Genomic DNA, 18,149 nt, shown 5'->3' on the forward strand with positions numbered 1-18,149 from the left:
AAATAAAATTGGCAATAACTACAGAATCGAGGTATTTTATATAAATCATTAGAAGAATGCAAAACCTATCTAGCACGTTCCAAAATGATAGATCGTCCAAAGAATGGCCATCGTGGAAAGAGTTTTATTCTCTTGGTAAAAACGTTCCATTTCGAGGTTCGAATGTCGTCGATACGAGAGCGTAAATTCCGCGGCCAGAAAGAAAACACATTTAGGTGGTCGGATGAAAAACCGATACGAAGATACGATCGTTTTTCGGTGCCTGGAACGTGCGCGCAAAGGCAACGCGCGCGGTACTCGGCATACATATTCTTCTCTGGAGACTATAGAGAAACGTTCTTTAGGTTGAGGAGAAAACAAGCCCATAAATCTAAGTCGCCGTTGCGTTGCGTGAGCTATCGCGATTCATTAATTGCCGTTGAGAATGAGGTGACGGAAGGTGTCCTGAGGAAGTCTAAATGACTCCGTTGCCCGTAACCACTTCGAAAATGTACAATGAACGGCGACGATTAATGACGCCGGCACTGCGACTCCAATGCCAGCCTAAATGCATACCTTTTTCGGATACGTGATACTGAATAGAGTCACCTATTTATTTTTATCTATTTATTATTTAATTCTACTTATTTTTATTTATTTTTATTTAGTTTTATTTATTTTCTTATTTATGTTTTACATTGTTACCGTTGGTGCATGAAACAATAGATTAACGGGGGGTTGGAATTGAAATTAAGATAACAATTTTAGTGGTGTCTCATAGTGGAAAGGGTTAACAATCCTTTTTTCATCACGTTTAAGACAGTCGTAGTTATGCAATGAATAGTAAAGGAAGACGCTGTCGTCAGTTGTCAGTCGCTTTGCGCGAAGAGAAACAGGAAAAGGTATAACGAGTACAGCAATTTAATGGAATCGATATTTAGAGAATGTCTGACTCGTGCTGTCACCTACTACTTGCTACGTAGTCGAGTAGTACGACCGCTCATAAGTCAGCCGACGCGCGACGGCCGTAAGGAAAGCGTAAATAAACGATATCCGTACACATTATTTTCTTGTCGCGTGCTATCATTTCCTTCGTTGACACGCGACAAGGCGATATTAAAGGACCGACAAGTTTAATTGTTTTAACATTCGTGTGAGACAATCGAGAACCATTATAGCGCAAGTGATACTAATCAGTGAAGTATTAGTGACATTATTTCAAGGAATTAAAAAGTTCTGTGAATAAATAAGAACGGAGGCGAAATTTATGGAGTAAATAACTTGGTAATTTTATATAAATAATGTTAATATATATAATTAGTTTAAATAACTTCCAGCCAATCAATTTTCGTGCCTGGATTAATTTGCCATAAGTAAACGATAAATATTGACGGGTCTCGCGTATTTACAAGTTATAAGGATGAACGTAATTAATTTCACGGACCTAATCTTGTCGCGGCAGATCAGCAGGATCGATTAAATTTCATTATGACAAATTACGTCGGGATCTGCAGCATGGTAAACACGTAACGCCATATTTTATTTCCAAGCGTGAACACTCTGTCGAATGCATCAGATCGCAATGTAATTTCGCTCGCATTTCATGCGCTTATCTTCGACACGCAGCAAATTATTATTAGGTTCGCGTTTTAATCGCGCTGCTAGATTGGTCGCGTTCTCACCTGTAAATAGCTTCCACGTGACGCTAACGAAATCTCCGCGTTATTAATTACCTGGTAGAAGCGTGAAAAAAAAACAAGAGAGAAATTGCACTTGCGATATTGTTTGAACATAATAAATCTAATAAGTAAACATGTTTATCTGAAAATAAAAGAATCTAAAAACCGGAATTAAATAAAAAAAATACAATAAACCATAATGATCTTATCCTATTAAGGAAAATATTAAGAAGAAATTAGGGTAATCGACGCATCGTGAAAGAGGTCGTGCGTCAAGGGATTAACGCGGTCTGTTAATTGTTGCCTGCCAAGAAGGATCTTGATGCGTTGCTTTAAATAATGCTCGTGCAACGATCTCTGGACACGTGGGCCTCGGACCGTCGTCCGCAAATAGAATACACGGAAGGAGGCGGTGCTGGTCTCTCGTATTATAAATCCGACAAAGTATGAAGCAAAGGTCCCGCAAGAAAATTGCATGTCGGGCTTACTTGCACGCACACGGCCGAGAAAAGCTTCAGCAAATGCCTGACCGACACACGATAACGAGGTCCGATAATCTTCTGGCGAAAACAAGGACGCGCTTAATGGGCTCTTACAGTTTAATATAGTGCCGGGCTAGAGCGAGAGGCGTTACACCGTCCCACCGGTTACCGTCTTAAGCCTTTTTCGGGACAACTTCACGGAGAAAACGATTCAATTTATCAGAATTATTTGCGGACGAACGTTGGGAAAGTATAATTGAAGAAGGCATTTATTTTTCGGTCGCTCAAGTATTTTGTTGTAGAATTTTCTGAGGAGAAGGAATGTTTAAGAATGAGTATTGCGTGTGGGGAAATGTTAAAAAGGTTTGGAAAATAAATTATGTATTTACTGTAAATTAGTTTAACACTAAATTAATTTGAGTTTGAGTTAATTTAAATTTCAGTCTTCTTAACTTTAAATTTAGTTACCCTCTTGATTAGGTAATATATTAAGTGTAAAATAATTTAAGCCTCAACTATCTTAATTCTGAATTAACTTAACTCTAAATGAACTTAACTCTGAATTATTTTAACTCTAAATGAACTTAACTCTGAACTATCTTAAGCTGAATTAATACCTGACTACGCTTCCACCTGACTCGTATTTGGTCGCCAATCCCGATATCAAACATTCAGATGATCGTGATTTCGCTATGTAACCCTATCCACACCGTATACACCGTGTCGCACCCATCACATTTCGCTCGGACTAACATAGATAGCGTAGATCCTCCCCAAGATCCGGCGATCCCTGTGAACACGTAGCGCGATTCGAACGTCAAATATTCGCCGGCGATTAAACGGCAGAAACGTCGGTCTGATGATGCACGGACAAATTTGTCCGAGAGAAACTCGAACGACGGCGACGATTGATTCGACAAAAGACAGAGCCGTGTTAGACGGGATATTAAGAACGACGCGATCGCATGCCGCGCTTAAATATTTCACAGGCACGCGGGGGAGCGTGCGCCCACTCGGTGTCATTAGCGTGACACGCGCGGATACCCACTCTCTCGCGATTTCAAACAAAGAGTCCGAAAATTTTCGTGGGAAACGACGTGGGAGAACGCGGCGCTCGCGAAACTGGGTTACCGTCACTGATATTATATAACCCTTTGCACTCGAAACGATCTTAACTGTAAATGTGAAATAATTTTCCTGGCTCCTTCCTTTTAAATTGACTTTTGCGACTCGTAGCAACAATTTTATTATTTAACAATTTTTTAAATCTAAACTTTATTTTTATCAAAATTATGGGCAATCGCAATAGGAATCGCAGCGACAGGCGATTCAAATTTTCTTTCGATTTAATAGAAACAATTGGCAGCGATATTTATTGAATCCTGCGCGATACGTTCGTCGCGAGTCTGACTCGTTGTTATAATAGAACGGGTTAATCCGGTTATTATTAATCAGCGCGAACCGAGCGCGATCCTGACACGGGGTTGCGCGCGGCTAAGCAGGAAGCAATTACCGCCGATACATGGAAGCGATACAGCCGTGAAACGAGGAAAAGCGGCGTCGCTAAACCGGATATTAAGACGGGGGGCCACCTTTTCCTTTTTTATTATTTTATTCCCGTTTCTGCACAGCGTGTGTGCCAGCACACCGGGGGGTTAATCCCGTGTCGATCAGCGACGCAAAGCGACGCCAAGCGACGCCGTGCGATTCCATTAAGGTCGGTCGAAAATGTGATTTCCCGCGGCCGCGGATCCGATTTCTTCGCAATTAGGCGAACACTCTCCGCGAAGACGCGACCCGGGGAAATTGCGGCCTGTAATTCTTTTGCGGGATTCAAAGAGCCGTGTGCCGGGAAAGTGTTCCCGTTAGAGATGAAAGGATGGAAGGGTGAAGCAAGACAAAGCTTGACAATTTTCTAAGATATTTTTTAAGGATAGTCGTTGACGTTTTTATAGTATTTTGTAAAGGAGTAAAGTGTTGTTTATCAATTTTTAGGATGGTACTGCTTCTGTTAACCTTTTTATGGAACTTGTGAAATTTTTAATAATATATTGCGAAATTTGATATTATTGAGAATTTTTGGAAAACAATCAATAAAATTGTAAGTGAACTTTGTTATACTCAGTTATAGTGATCAGTGGTGACTATGAAATAGTATAACGGAAAAGGTATAACGAGTACAGCAATTTAATGGAATCGATATTTAGAGAATGTCTGACTCGTGCTGTCACTTGCTACGTAGTCGAGTAGTACGACCGCTCATAAGTCAGCCGACGCGCGGCGGCCGTAAGGAAAGCGTAAATAAACGATATCCGTACACATTATTTTCTTGTCGCGTTATTTTATTAATTGTCAACAACTAGATGGCCGAATAACCCTTGAAAACGTGTCGATGAAACTTGTTAACTAAAATTGCAAACAATCCCCAACCCTCCACAATTACATAAATCAGTTTTCAAGGAAATAATTAATCATCGGCAACGATCTAATGAAGAATCGATACTTATACTCTTATTCCTAATGGTGTGTCCATTTACAGACTGTGTTTGTGTGTCTGTTCATGTGACAAAGATGATAGCGGTTCGCTCTAATGGCTAGACCAGGGTTCCACCTATGCAGCAGATCTCCGCTATTGTAGCCGGTGTGACAGGACCTTGTCGCCTAGAAATTACTTCCACCGGCTATTCCGGAACAATCGCGATAGTACTCTCTGCGGCCCAGTGTTCCTTCCTTTGACTTTTAGCTCTGACCTTCTTGCGCCGACTCTTAATGATCAGCCGCGCGCGACGTCGCTGCAGCGAGAAATAATCTTTCAAGAAACTACAAAGGGCCCCACGGCGGACTGTCGCGCGTGATTCAAGCTGAAAAGGGAGGATATCGACAGCTGAGCAACGAGCTCTCCGCGCGCGACTATCAAAGTGTCGCGCGGAACGCGCTGTGCCACGGTATCGAAATATTGATCCTATGCGAAATGTTAATGCGGCTGGCTAGCGTTCGTTTTAGGAACTGGGCCTGGAAAATTCAATTATTTTAACAAGTTATTATTAAATTAAATTTTAGATTTAATTCTTTTTGAAGAAAAGATTTAATATCTTTTTTTAACATTGACTCGCGCATCGGCGACTTTTCTCGATCGCAGACGTTGACTGAGCCGTTTTGTTGCACCTTTGTTCCAGGTGACGTTCGAGACGCCCGTATGACGGTCGCTCGACGGGGAGGGCCCTGCCAGCGTGCCTCTTCTATCACTGTCGCCGCAGCGTACAGCCTAGCCCCGTCGAGACCCGGTCAAACTGAATCAGCTTCCATGGCTCGACCCTTGATGAAGCTCGCCGCCACCGCCGCCGCCGCCGACGCCGGTTGTTACTGATCGCACGGCCTATCAACCGGCGCGGAGCACAGCAGCAGCGTGGCCCGCGCGCGTGCTGCCCCGGTTGACGCCCGAGTGTGACACGGACGACATGGGGGGACACGCGCAAAAACACACACGGGCATATAAGTGACAGTGCTCTTCGTGTATACTCGACCCGACCAGGCCCGACTCGACCCGACTCTGTCTAGAGAACGAAGGAAGGAAGAAGAAGAGTGAGAAAAAGAGAGAGAGAGAGAGAAAGAGAGAGAGAGAGAGAAAGCGAGAGAGAGAGAAAGAGAGGGAGAGAGAGAGAGAGAGAGAGAGAGAGAGAGAGAGAGGAAGAAAAAGAGAATGGGAGAGAGAGTGAGAGGGGGAGAAGAAGAGACCCGTGGCGTCCAGGTACTACCGTCGGGTCCCGCGATCAGACTCACACACATACGTTCATATCCCGCAAGTGCTATGCCTTACACGTTGTTACCGAATACTACACGCAGCCACACCGACACGCGCACACGCACACACGCAGCGCCGCGGCGCGTGTGATCGATCGTAGCGAAGCGAAACGAAGGTGAAAAGAGAGGAGACAACTACGGATGTAGATGAGAGGAGAAGAGAGTGTGTGCGAGATCGTTGGTGACATCCCTGAACGAGTGACCGGTGCGCGACCCCTGCGAACCCTCTGTCCTTCCGCGCGGCGGCGATCGTCGCGTTCGCGGAGCAGCGTCGCTGCATTTCGGTCGAGGACGAGCGGAGCGAGAGAGAGAGAGAGAGAGAGAGAGAGAGAGAGAGAGAGAGAGCGAGGCACACGTATGCCGAGAAAGGGGTAGATGTCCTCGAGATATCAACGGTGCTCGCGAGTTACAGGCTCTCGATTGTTGGAACATCGAATTACGCGAACGGATGGCGAATTACGAGACTCCGGAGAAACGGTGGGACGAGGGTGCTCGGTTTACTTGTGCTCGCCGTGGAACCTGACGAAATGCTCTCTTCCGTGATCGATCTTTTACTACGTACTTGTTTTCCGTGACGAGCGTCGACCGTTCTTCCTTGGAGAGAATGACGGATCTGTTTCGTTGCCGGTACGGTATCCTCGAGATGTCTGTCACGAATTCCGGTACGACGAGTGACACTTATGGACGAGATGTTACCAGAGAGAGGGTAGAAAGTAGCGAGGAGGATTGCTGATTAGTTGAGAGAAGGGGTCTGCTAAGCAACGAGATCAATAGGAGGGAGAATTAAAACTATACAGTGTTACGAAGTCCCATAGTCTCTCCATAACATAAGCGCCGTGTCGCTTCGCCCCCCAGTTGGCTCCGTTACTAATCAATCCCCTCCACAAGACAACTCGCAATACCCTCCCCACCTTTTATGCTCCATCTGGCAAAACAATTATGGTGGAGGTGCTATATTTTGTTGCAGTGTACGAACGCAGAGAAGGATTGCAAATCTATCGCACAAAAGCACTATAACAACGAGTTGGAGTCGATGTTCTAAATGTGAGTGTTTTTTATTTTTTTATATGTCAAAATAATACTTTATTTAGCTGATCAAGGTTTAATAATGAACCTACTATAGACAGTGAAATGATTATTTTATAATTATTGAGATTATAAAGCTGCTTTCATTTAAGTTGAAAATATCACTTTATTCACGCGTATGATATTAAAATAATGAAAAATCTTAATAAATTCCATCTCTTCCCAGAAAATTTGTTATTCGCTTTTAAACATTATTATATTTAATATTAATAATAAAAGCAAAGAATAATAGATCGTTTCGACAATTTTGGAGATATTTTGGACAGACATCGAGAGAACACTGTACACTCGCTATTCGATAGATCGATAATTCCCGACTCGAAATTCGAGTGCTCTCTCACTTCTAATCGCAGATATCCAACAGTTGCAAAATCGGTCGAGCTATGAAATAATCTCACCGCGGCAATCGTACACAATGGACCTCCACTCGGATTCGATTTCGCCGCAAGATTTCTTTCTACGATTCTCTCATAACTCCATTGTTCTTCGTAGAGTCTCCGGTAAATCCATTGTTCCGACTTTCCGATCGGTTTTTGGCTCGCGCCGTTTCTGCGGCCTGGAAACGTCGCGCGTCGGCACGCGCGAACCAGCTCCGAAACGGGAGGCCGATTGATCGCGACTGAAACGTCCTTCGCCGACGCGTACGCGAGTTCTTCCGTTCTCTTCTTGTTCTCCGCATTGTTACGAACCCTTTCGAGTGCTCGCGTCGCGACGGCGAACGATCAGATGCGAGATTCTCGCGGGACGAACCGGTTGGATCGCGGGCTTTCGTGTTATTTCGGCGAGCGTCGCGCCGTTCTTCCGTACATCTTCTTACATCGACTGTGATTACGACGGAGATATAATTGTTAAGTCTTTCAGTGTAAAAACAAAAACGCCGATTAACGCAAGCGTACTTGGACGCGACGCGACGCGAGGTAACGAGCATTCTTGTAGTCGGCCACTCGGCCGGGTAAGTTCAGACGTGTCACGTTGCTGTCTCTCGCGAGTTCTCAAGAAAAGAGGCACTCTTCTCCACGGTGGTACTTGGTTTATATATTACTTTTCTTTAATTAGACGTTTGTCTTTTCAGGTCTAGGTTTCTTGGAATTACGACAACAGTTGCGGACTTAATAAGTGGATTACCTCGATGAATTAATTTTCCGATTACTTTCATTTTGGAATTCAAATAGTAGAGTTTTCTTCGATTTTGGGGTGTTTAAATTTTGATAATAGATCGCGTTGAAACAACGTGAAACAGCTCGCCCGAAATTCTTGCACCCAATTTTAGTAATCGGTTCTCCCGCAGTTAACTGCTCGAACGTGTAACGTTGTACGAAACTTCGTAATTTCGCCTTGCGAAGACGAGCGGTTCGTTTTCGTACAAACGGAGCGAGATCGGCAGCGACGGAGGGAGGAGGAGGAGGAGGAGGAGGAGGAGGAGAGTGTCCGATCGTTTGTTCGTTTAGTGCACGGTCCATCGATCCGGTACAATACGTCTGAACTTGGTTACGCCGGCCGAGCCCGGGCGCGGTTCTTGTGTTGCGCACCAAAGTGCTTCAAGTGCCCTAGTGAAAATCTGCAAATGTGATAGGTCGCGGGCGCAGTTCGGGGTTTCGAATTACAGGTGAGCCTGAGATTGCATTCGCAACCGGAACGAACGTAATAGCCGCGCGACGGGGACATCCAAGCGCGAGATGGTGAATGTACATGGTATGGGGAGGATGTAGTTGGAGGATTACATGGATGGATAGGGAGGATAGAGAGGGAGTGATAGATAGGAAGAGATAGATAGGGAAAGATGGACAGGAAGAGATAGACAGGAAGGATAGACAGGAAGGATGGACAGGAAGGATGGACAGGAAGGGATAGACAGGAAGAGATAGACACACGGATAAAGACACGAATGGACACACCGATAGACAGGCAGGGTAGTAGACAGGAGGGTGGACACACAGATAGAGAGATAGATAGACACACAGTAGAGACACAGAGAGATATGCACAGAGATAGACACACAATAGAGACACAGAGAGATGCACACAGAAACACACACGAAGAAGATCGACACAAAGAGACGACAAATGCATGCATGCAGAGAGCACATGGTCACACGAACGAGCCGAAGAAACCACAAAGGGAATGAAAGGGAATGTGAGAAGGGGGGAATGTGTTGGATGGAGAGGAAAAGTGGAGGGAAAGAGAGCGAGAGAGAGAGAGAGAGGAGAGGAGAGTACGCGACGAAACCGATGATGAGAGCGTAATCGCGAGACGTAACGCAATAAGTGCTTCGTTAAAATGAAATTTAAAAAAAAGTAAAACATGCAATAAAGTGCTTCGAAAAAAAAAATAAATAAATAAATCGTAGTTGGTTAAACGAGAGAGAGAAAGAGAGAGAGGGGGGTTCTAAGGAGCAAAAGAGAGAAAAAAAATAATAAAAAAAGTTATTATTAAGTCGAACACTAAAAAGGTTCAAACCTAATTACACGTCGCGAATTATAAATAGAGTACGTAGAACGAAAATGGAAGATAACGAAGAAGAGGACGAAAAATGAGACAAAGGAGAAGAAGAAGAAGAACAAGAGGAGAAGATGAAAACGAAAAAGATAAAACAATGTGTGTTTGTATGTTTCTATGTTTATATAATCCCCGCGTGTGAGAGCGAGGCTGTAGAGAAATCTAGAAGACGCACAAACGTTCGAGACGATGTTAAAAAAAAGAACAACAAGATATTAATAATAATATTAATAATAATAAGAACGGACTGCGAACGCGACAAAGAGCGTGAAAGAAAAAGAACAAGAGAACGAGAGAGAGAGAGAGAGAGAGAGAGAATGAGAGCGAGAGAGTGATTGAGAGAGAGTGAGTGAGAGTGTAAGAGATGGGGAGAGTGTAAATGCGCGTGGGAGAGCGAGTGAAGAATAGGGTTGGAAAGCGACGCGCGAGCAGTCGCGTACGCGTCGCCCGTTTCCGTCGACGGGAAACGCGAGCGTTTTCTCGTTCGCATAGTGCGCGTGTCATGTAACAACGATTACGGGGCATATAACGTCGGTTGTAAACGCGGCTCCCGCCGCGCGCGCGCGCGCGCGCGTTCGACCGATTCGCGTTTCGTCGGAAAATATATTTATCTCGTGCCTGCCGTGTCGTGGTGGGACTGTTGTGTGAACGCGATCGGCGCGTGTTAACCCTTTCGGTTTTCCTTGCCCCTACCCCTGTGTTTTCGCCTTGTTTCGTTCCATTTCCGTCGTTTCGTTTCCATCGTTTCGTCGCGACGGCGAAGGGGTGGGACGTGGAAAACGTGTTAGACGCCGATGGCCACTGCCGTAAAAAAATCGCGAGCGTAGAGAGAGGGACACAGACTTTGTAGACGTTCTCTTCTCAGTTGCGAGCACAGGTGACTAATCGTGCAACAATGTGTATGAACAACAAACAAAGCCTGGTTTGTTGTACAGCGTTTCGCGGCGACCGATCAAACCGTAACGGGAACGCCGAGTCGGCGCTCGTCGTCGATCGCCAGGCTGCCGATCTGCCCGTTCCATCGACGATCATTCGATTATTGTTGTTATTCACAGGAAATTACGTTCTTCTATAAACAACTAATGTAATATATTAAAACGCAACGATGTTGTTAAAGTGTTATTTTGTTTAGTTCAGAGTTAGTTAGTTAATGCGGTGGACGCACGCGAGATCGGCTGTCTGGTCTGGATAGGTCTTTTTATATTTAATGATCGATGGATGTCAATACTTCAGGCAGTGGGCACTAAAAAACAGTAACATTGACTCTGGTTGTATTTCAACTCGTCGAAAATCGTCGCTTTGAAATCAAGCTTCAGTTCTACTTTTATTTCATTTATATTATTGTAAAGATATTAACTCTTATAAAAATTATATCAGAAAATATAAATTATAATAAATTATATCCTGAGAGAGGTTTAATAAAAAGGGTTTTATGAAAAGATTTAAGCATAATAAATTATTTTAACGATTGGCGTCCGATATCGCCGCTACTCGAAGTATTAACATACACATACGAACGACCCTGTACATTGTTGAAGCTTATAGAATATGATTTAGAAAAGAAAGTTCATTTTATAATTGATTACTGTCACCGTTTACCCTATCCTACAATTTTACACGTCGACGGCGCGCGATTCCTCCGCCTTCGATAAATCGAAAACACATTGCATTTATGGAATTTCATCGTTTATCATCGATAACGTTCGTTCAACGAACGACATCAACGTTAATGGAACGCGTCGCGGCGTTTTATTCCATAATTTTCTGGTTTCGTTGGTAACAGATTCTAATTAAAACAAGTCCGCGCGTCAGATTTCGCGCAGATCGTAAACGCAATTAGGTGCTTCACGAAATGGAATTGCAGCCGCGCGGTTCTCGATTTATTTTGCAACGAGAGGAATTGTCCGCGGACTAATGAAATTCCAACGATTTCATTGTTTGATAAATATAGAACACCATGGAAATAGGATCTTCTGTCTACCTTGTCATGTAACGGCGACGCAACGACGCGAAACGCACCGCTTTTCGTTTCCCCCCCTTTTGCATTTTGTAGAAATGGGACACGCAATTGGTAAGAACTATTAATTTATAGTTAGTATCATTGTAGCGATTGTTGCATTGCTCGTCCTCGTACGCTCATCGAAATAATTACGGAAATTTAACAGATTTTTTAATAGATTCATTTTATACTTTTATTTTAGTAATTTCTTTTTTATTTTATATTTTTAATAAATTTTTCAAACTGTAACATAAAAGATATTTGTATAACAGATTTTATTTATAAAGCGTACGAGGTTTAAACGCTTGCTCGTTCAGGTAAGTCAGGCACCGGTATCACCGTCGAACTATTCGTATTGGTCGAAACCGAGCGCGGCTCTGTAAAAATAGAAAAAAAAAAGATCCGGCCGACGTGTTCGACTGACAGTAGAGTACGGTGTGCTACTACTGTTTCCGATTTAACCCCTTGCGCTGTAATAACGAGTCGGACACGTGACAGAAATTCCACGCAATATTCTGAACAATATCAGTTCGGAAACAGAAGGTACACGAAGACGATGAAAGAAACAAAAATTGTCTGTCTCGTTAAATTCTTAATTATGGAAAATATTAACGATAAATAAATGTTAATCGACGCAGCGTGAAAATAGTCATAGGCGCAAGGGGTTAACTATTGTATAAATTGCGCACGCGGTAACACGCGCGTAGAAAGGGACAAAGGACTGCCCACACACTCGCACACATCGAAACGGCCTCAGCAAGCTTCAGAGTTTTCCGAGCGAGAGATAAAGAGAGGAAGAGAGGGAGAGAAGAGAGAGAAGAGAGTTTCTCGTCTCTCGTTAATACCATGTATCTACGAACATTTAAATTCGAAATAGGATGCCAACGAGTTTTGCTCGATCGACCGCAGATCGAATTAGTTTAAACACAGAGAGAGAGAGAGAGAGAGAGAGAGTCGGAACCGTAGGAATCGTAACGTATAGTTTTTAATGACAATACGTAAAAAAAAAGTAGAAGGGAAGACGTCTCTCGACAAATAAAAGTTGTGCCACACACAGTGTCGTTAAACCACGCGATGGCGTTCACGTATATTCGTACCGGCGCGCTTCTATTTTTGTATGTGTATAGTAAGGAGATTGTAAATTAATAATGGGTACCGAGATATAGTGTTGTACATACGAGAACAGTATTACATATCGTGGTAATTGCAATTCGAACGCTTTGAAGCTTTCAAGCCCCTTATAGAGCGAGAACAAACCCCCCCCCCCCCCCCCCCCAACCCTTTTATCTACTTCGAGGTACACGTTACGTAGGTTAGCGCAACTTTTATCTAGTCGTTCTGTTTCGAACTCGGATCATTTTTCATCGTGTCGATGATCTATGCTCTATGGCTGGCCTGCCCTGATTTCGAGGAAATTGAATAATTAATAGTTATCATTTAAACGTCATTCTCTAAACTCGGAAATTAATTTAGAATTAATTCGAAACGAATTTAAGACGAATTAAAAAGGAATTTAAAATGAATTTAAAATTGAATTTAAAAAGAATTAAAAAGGAATTTAAATTGAATTAGAAAGGAATTTAAAATGAATTTAAATTGAATTAACTAGGAATTTAAAATGAATTTAATATGAATTAAAAATGAATTAGCAATGAATTTACAAGACTTACAACAGAATTGCACTGTCCGAGAATTAGCGGAATTCTGTTTAATAAGGTCACCAAAATAAATTTCTTGCGACAGAGCAGATTTCGCGCGGTTAACCCTTTTCAAGATACGCATCGCTCGGTGGCCCTCGCGTCGCTGACACTTGTGGCTCGGTTGCCACATAAAACAGATTGCGTCGTGCCGGTTTGATATGCCCGGAATCGGGGATACCGCCAGTCAAACGGTTGAACATCGAACGACGCGCAAGACGGGTCGAGTCCCGGTGAAAACAGTAGTAGCGGACCGTACTAGTCAGACGCTGAATCATTACCTTCGTGCGATGCTTAACACTTTCTCCGGTGTTCGTAACCACGTGAGGAAACGATTCAAACAATTCGGTCAGATCTTTTCTGTTTAAGACGAGCATATAATGGTCAATTATCTGCGGTGATCGTTTGCGTTCGCGTCGAGAGAGAGAGAGAGAGAGAGAGAGAGAGAGAGAGAGAATGTTTCTCACCGCAATTGCGACCGACATTTTTACACGAGCAAAAACGGCGTTACATGATATGTAAAAGCGTGACTTCGAGTTTGTATAAAGACGAATGTAGTTTGTCTGATTTAATTTAAGTATCGTCATGTAATTTATTTATGTTTATATAATGTGAATACCATTTAGATAAATATAATCATTTATCTCATCCTAATCATAGTTATTCTTCACTGAACTGGCGACCATTGGTTATAAAAATTAAACTAGGGAGATTTCCCCATTTACTATTAATTTTGATACAGTAATTATCATTGCATGGACAATGGAAATTAAAAAACTCTTTTGTTTTATTAAAATTTCGATATCGGTATACTACTATAATTTCTACCTTTTTTAAATTCATAGCACTGTAGTATCTGTTATTATTTTACAATATTTCATGCCTTTTATCAATATTTCACAATATTAAAAATTATTGAAAATATATATACATATATTCAAAAAGAAAACGTAACGATAGTTGCATTAAAAAATAAGCACCATTCATCTCGCCGTATCCTTTATTAAATTAAATTCCAGAGCACCGTCTCACTTTTATATTGTTATTAATTTTAAACAATGTATTTTAACGATCGTTTGTCATGAGCATTTTAATCTTACCTTGATTTATTGTTGGCATCGGTACAGTTATTACGGCAAACTGTGGAGCGGGGGCTATACAACGGTGGTATTTTTCTTCCACGAGCCAAGATATCAAACTGGCGCCAAAAAATCAATCAACGGCAGCAAAAGATTTATTATCCTTTCATCCGATTCGAAGCGTTCTCTGAAGCACGCCGCTCGCGCCGCCCCGGCCGTTGTGCGAGCGCTCGATATCGCGAGCGCCGTATTATTCTTCAATTAGTTCTTAAGCTGGCGTCCTCGAAAAATCATTGTCCGCCAAGCTGGATTTTTCAGAGAATCGCGCGGACTCGTGCGACGCGCCGAAAGTAATACGATTCTGAAGAATTTATTGGAGAATATTCTATACAGTATTCTGTTTATCAATTTTTATCGTTTTATCGTTTATCGTTGTTGGTAATTAAAAATTGCCATTACTCAATCGTGTTATTTTTTAAAGTACGTTGGGAGCGGCAATTATGCTTCGCGTAATGAGGGATGATACGTGTGCCGGGCTCGCCCTCCTACGTGTCCCGGTTCCCGCGGACCTCCCGTCGATATTGGCAGCGAAGGGGGACCGGTCGACCGGCAAATATCTGGCTTGATTTTAGGCCGAGTTATTTACATACGAATGGAGAGACGACGACCGTGCCGAATGTATTTGCCAAACATGTTTTTTCTTCGTGCCGGCGCGCCACGGCATTTCCGCGCGGACCCGATATCGCCGAATATGTCGCCGTACAAAGCTGGACCAGAGAACGATGCTGGCCGGTCGTGGCTCGTGATTCATGCTGCAACCACCGTACGGAGTTAACTTGTTTAACCGGTAATATTGTTTCCTGCGCGGTCGGCACGTGCAATATAGTAGATTATCAATTTCAGCAGGCTTAGGAGAAATGGAGTGGCGAATAAACATTACTTTTTACTAAAGAACTAATTTTTCTACCGTTTTAAATTATTCCTTTAGATCAACAATAAATCTTTACTATAGTCTTCGCATCAGCACCAACTATCCTAAAATCCTTAATATATTCGCCTAAGTATACTTGTATATGTGTACTCGCTAACCATACCGAATAATTGTACCACTCGGATCAAAGACACGGAAAACTGTGTTGCGGACAATTTCTTATTTCGCTCTGCGATCGTGTCAAGGGTTGTTTTTAATCTGAAACGCGGTCGACGAGAGGGTGCGCCACAATAATGCGTATCAAGTGTCAGGTCTTAGTTCATTCTTTGTGTGTACGTTGACTACCGGCGTTCGCCCATCGATTTTCGATTATCACCAGTTCCACGATGAATATTCCCAAAGGGATTGACGTGAATCGATGGAAACGATTACGGAAACCGATGAGAAGCGGCCGAAAGAGGTTTTTCTGTAGGAACGGACCGCGGCTGCCAAGAAGGAGGATCCTCTAGGAAAGTCATCGGTCATCTTTCAGACAGCGACGAGTGCTCTAAGTCTGAACAATAGCGTACTATTTTAATGGGAACTTCATGGATCATCGTCGACTCTCGATTCTACAAATCTTGGGTAGAAGAGGAACGTTAGTTCTTTGGAAAATATCGTCGATTTATTCAAGGAGTCCGTCGGATTTGTCAAGCCATTGTTTTTCCCGTCCCCGTATCAGAGAGGTTCTCGCCGGGGCGGCCGGATTATTTCCGCCGGCAAAGAAGCACATTTGTTTAATCAAATCGTGTTTTCCGACGAGTCGCGGCTTTAGCCGGGGCTTGGAACCCACACGGGACTGTCTTTTTCGGCGTTGCGTACCGCGTTATCATCGAGAGGCCGCGGTGGAACGGGGTACAGAAGCGAGCGTGGAACAATAGAACGAGACACCGCGGGAATGAATCGGACGAAAGCGAGGGGGAGGCTAATGCGAACTGCCCCGCGAAATAACTGTGCTATACCTTGTTACAGTTATTTCTTATTACATGAGGCTATTATGGTCGGTGATTATTCTGTTCGAAATAAAAGTTACGTTGATGGGAAATAACTGAGAGAGGTAGCTGATCGATTGACCCCCCGCTTCTCTTATTATTATCTCCTTCGACGCGTCTTCTTTCACTCTTGACCAACTTTTCTGCGTATTTATAGAATTTGCGTTATAACATCGCGTCGGTGGCGAAGATCTTACATAAACTATTAATGATTTTATTTAACAAATATATAATTTATTCCACTATAAAAATTCAACGAACAATTACAACCCTCGGTTGATTGAAAATTCTACGAGAGAGAATGAAAATATTTAATAAAGGATCGTTGATAATTGTTAATAATACTTCGCTTATAATTCTTATTACAATTCTCATTACAATTCTAGTTACAATTCTAATTACAATTCTAATTACAATTCTAATTACAATTCTAATTCCAGTACAATTATCGTTTATATTTTTCGTTTTAATTAATCATCGTAACATCGTCGCCGCGCCGTGCTCGAATCGGCGACTTCGCAATTAATTACAGAATGGTCGGCTGCCATTAAGCAATTGGAGGAATGATCGCGCTTTTCCGAAACAATACGCCATGGAAAAACCAGGCACGGAATAAAATCAATAGCATTGTTCAAAGGATCCCGGAACCAGAGGTTCGTTCTCTATATCCGCGGCATTTATTTTCTCGGCTACCCGTTTTCACTGATAAAACGATGCGAGCCGGTGACTGAATTCAAAGCAGATTATTCCGTGTTTCGTTTGTAATTGTTTCTATTCGCGCACGCGATCGAAACACTTCGAAATTGGCCGAGGCAGAAATACGTTTCCGATAAGACGATCAGAATTTGTTAATTCGTCGCGTGTGCTTCAATATTTATTGCCTTTGATTAATGTATTACCTGACATAACAAACTAGAATAACGTCAATAAAGAATATAATAACAAATAAAGATTAAGCTTAAAAATGACAAACTTAATAAAGAATAAAATAACCACGATAGAGAATAATAATACAATGAGGATAATAAATAGTTGACTGGTTCACAAAAGCTACGAAATAACTGAAATTATCAAGAGGAAACTAAAATGACGACCGTGTTCTTTTGTTATGTTAACCGAGTGCTGTCGTAGTCCTCCGGATACATCGTAGACGTAGGTTCCACCGTTGTCCAGTTCTCCTCAGGATTTGGCAGCGACATCGTCAAATTTGCATAGGACGTGGCTAGTAAACCCATGGCCGTGATGTTCGCGTTGTCGATCAATTCTGTGTCTTGCTCGTCGTCCGACCGTGATATTTTGATATGCAGCTGCGGCCTTTCACCTTTAATCATCTGCATTCGGTAAAAATCGCAATAAGTACACTATATTTTAAGATATTTTAATTCATTATAAACTTTGTATAATATAAATATATAAATTCTTCTTTTTTATATGATAATTACAAAAGCAATTTTTAAACTCTGATAATTTAATTTTTGACATTTATCAAATGGTAATTACGAAGCTTCTCATCTCTAATAGTCTATTATAAAAAAAATATATATATATATACATAAAATGCAGTAATTCATTTGATAACAATTATAAAAACGAATTACAAGGCTCCCCTTCTCTAGTTGTTCATTATAATATCTATATAATATTACGAGCACAAATTAGTTCGATCTTTTGAATCAAACATTCGGAGGTACTAGGCCGTCTGGGGCTCATGTTTGGAGTTTGGGCGAGCTTCCAACAACTTTCCCGTGGAGCAATTTGAACTTCAGGTACCTCAAATTGAAGCTGAATGTGTCTACTTTACGATCCCGGAAGGTACATTCCTGTAAAACGATCGGGGATTTTTTTATGATTTTTTGACTCAAACTGTCGGGGGTACTAGGCCGTCTGGG

General features: G+C 42.4%; 2 protein-coding genes across 4 annotated transcripts in view; one reads left to right on the plus strand and one right to left on the minus strand.

The window, feature by feature from the left end:
- LOC144477022 (popeye domain-containing protein 1) overlaps window positions 1-5,735 on the plus strand; it is a 62,729-nt gene extending 56,994 nt beyond the window's left edge. For all 3 annotated transcript variants that reach the window (XM_078194424.1, XM_078194425.1, XM_078194426.1), the window contains one exon: window positions 5,317-5,735. In XM_078194424.1, the coding sequence (XP_078050550.1) occupies window positions 5,317-5,340 (24 nt within the window). In that variant the 3' untranslated portion in view covers window positions 5,341-5,735. The remainder of the gene's footprint in view (window positions 1-5,316) is intronic.
- Window positions 5,736-17,366: 11,631 nt separating this feature from the next.
- Window positions 17,367-18,149, minus strand: part of LOC144477193 (uncharacterized) — a 5,870-nt gene continuing 5,087 nt past the window's right edge. The window contains exon 4 of the mRNA XM_078194696.1: window positions 17,367-17,591. Coding sequence (XP_078050822.1) covers window positions 17,367-17,591 — 225 coding nt within the window. The remainder of the gene's footprint in view (window positions 17,592-18,149) is intronic.

The sequence above is a fragment of the Augochlora pura genome, chromosome 11, assembly GCF_028453695.1.
Source record: "Augochlora pura isolate Apur16 chromosome 11, APUR_v2.2.1, whole genome shotgun sequence".
Taxonomy (NCBI): domain Eukaryota; kingdom Metazoa; phylum Arthropoda; class Insecta; order Hymenoptera; family Halictidae; genus Augochlora; species Augochlora pura.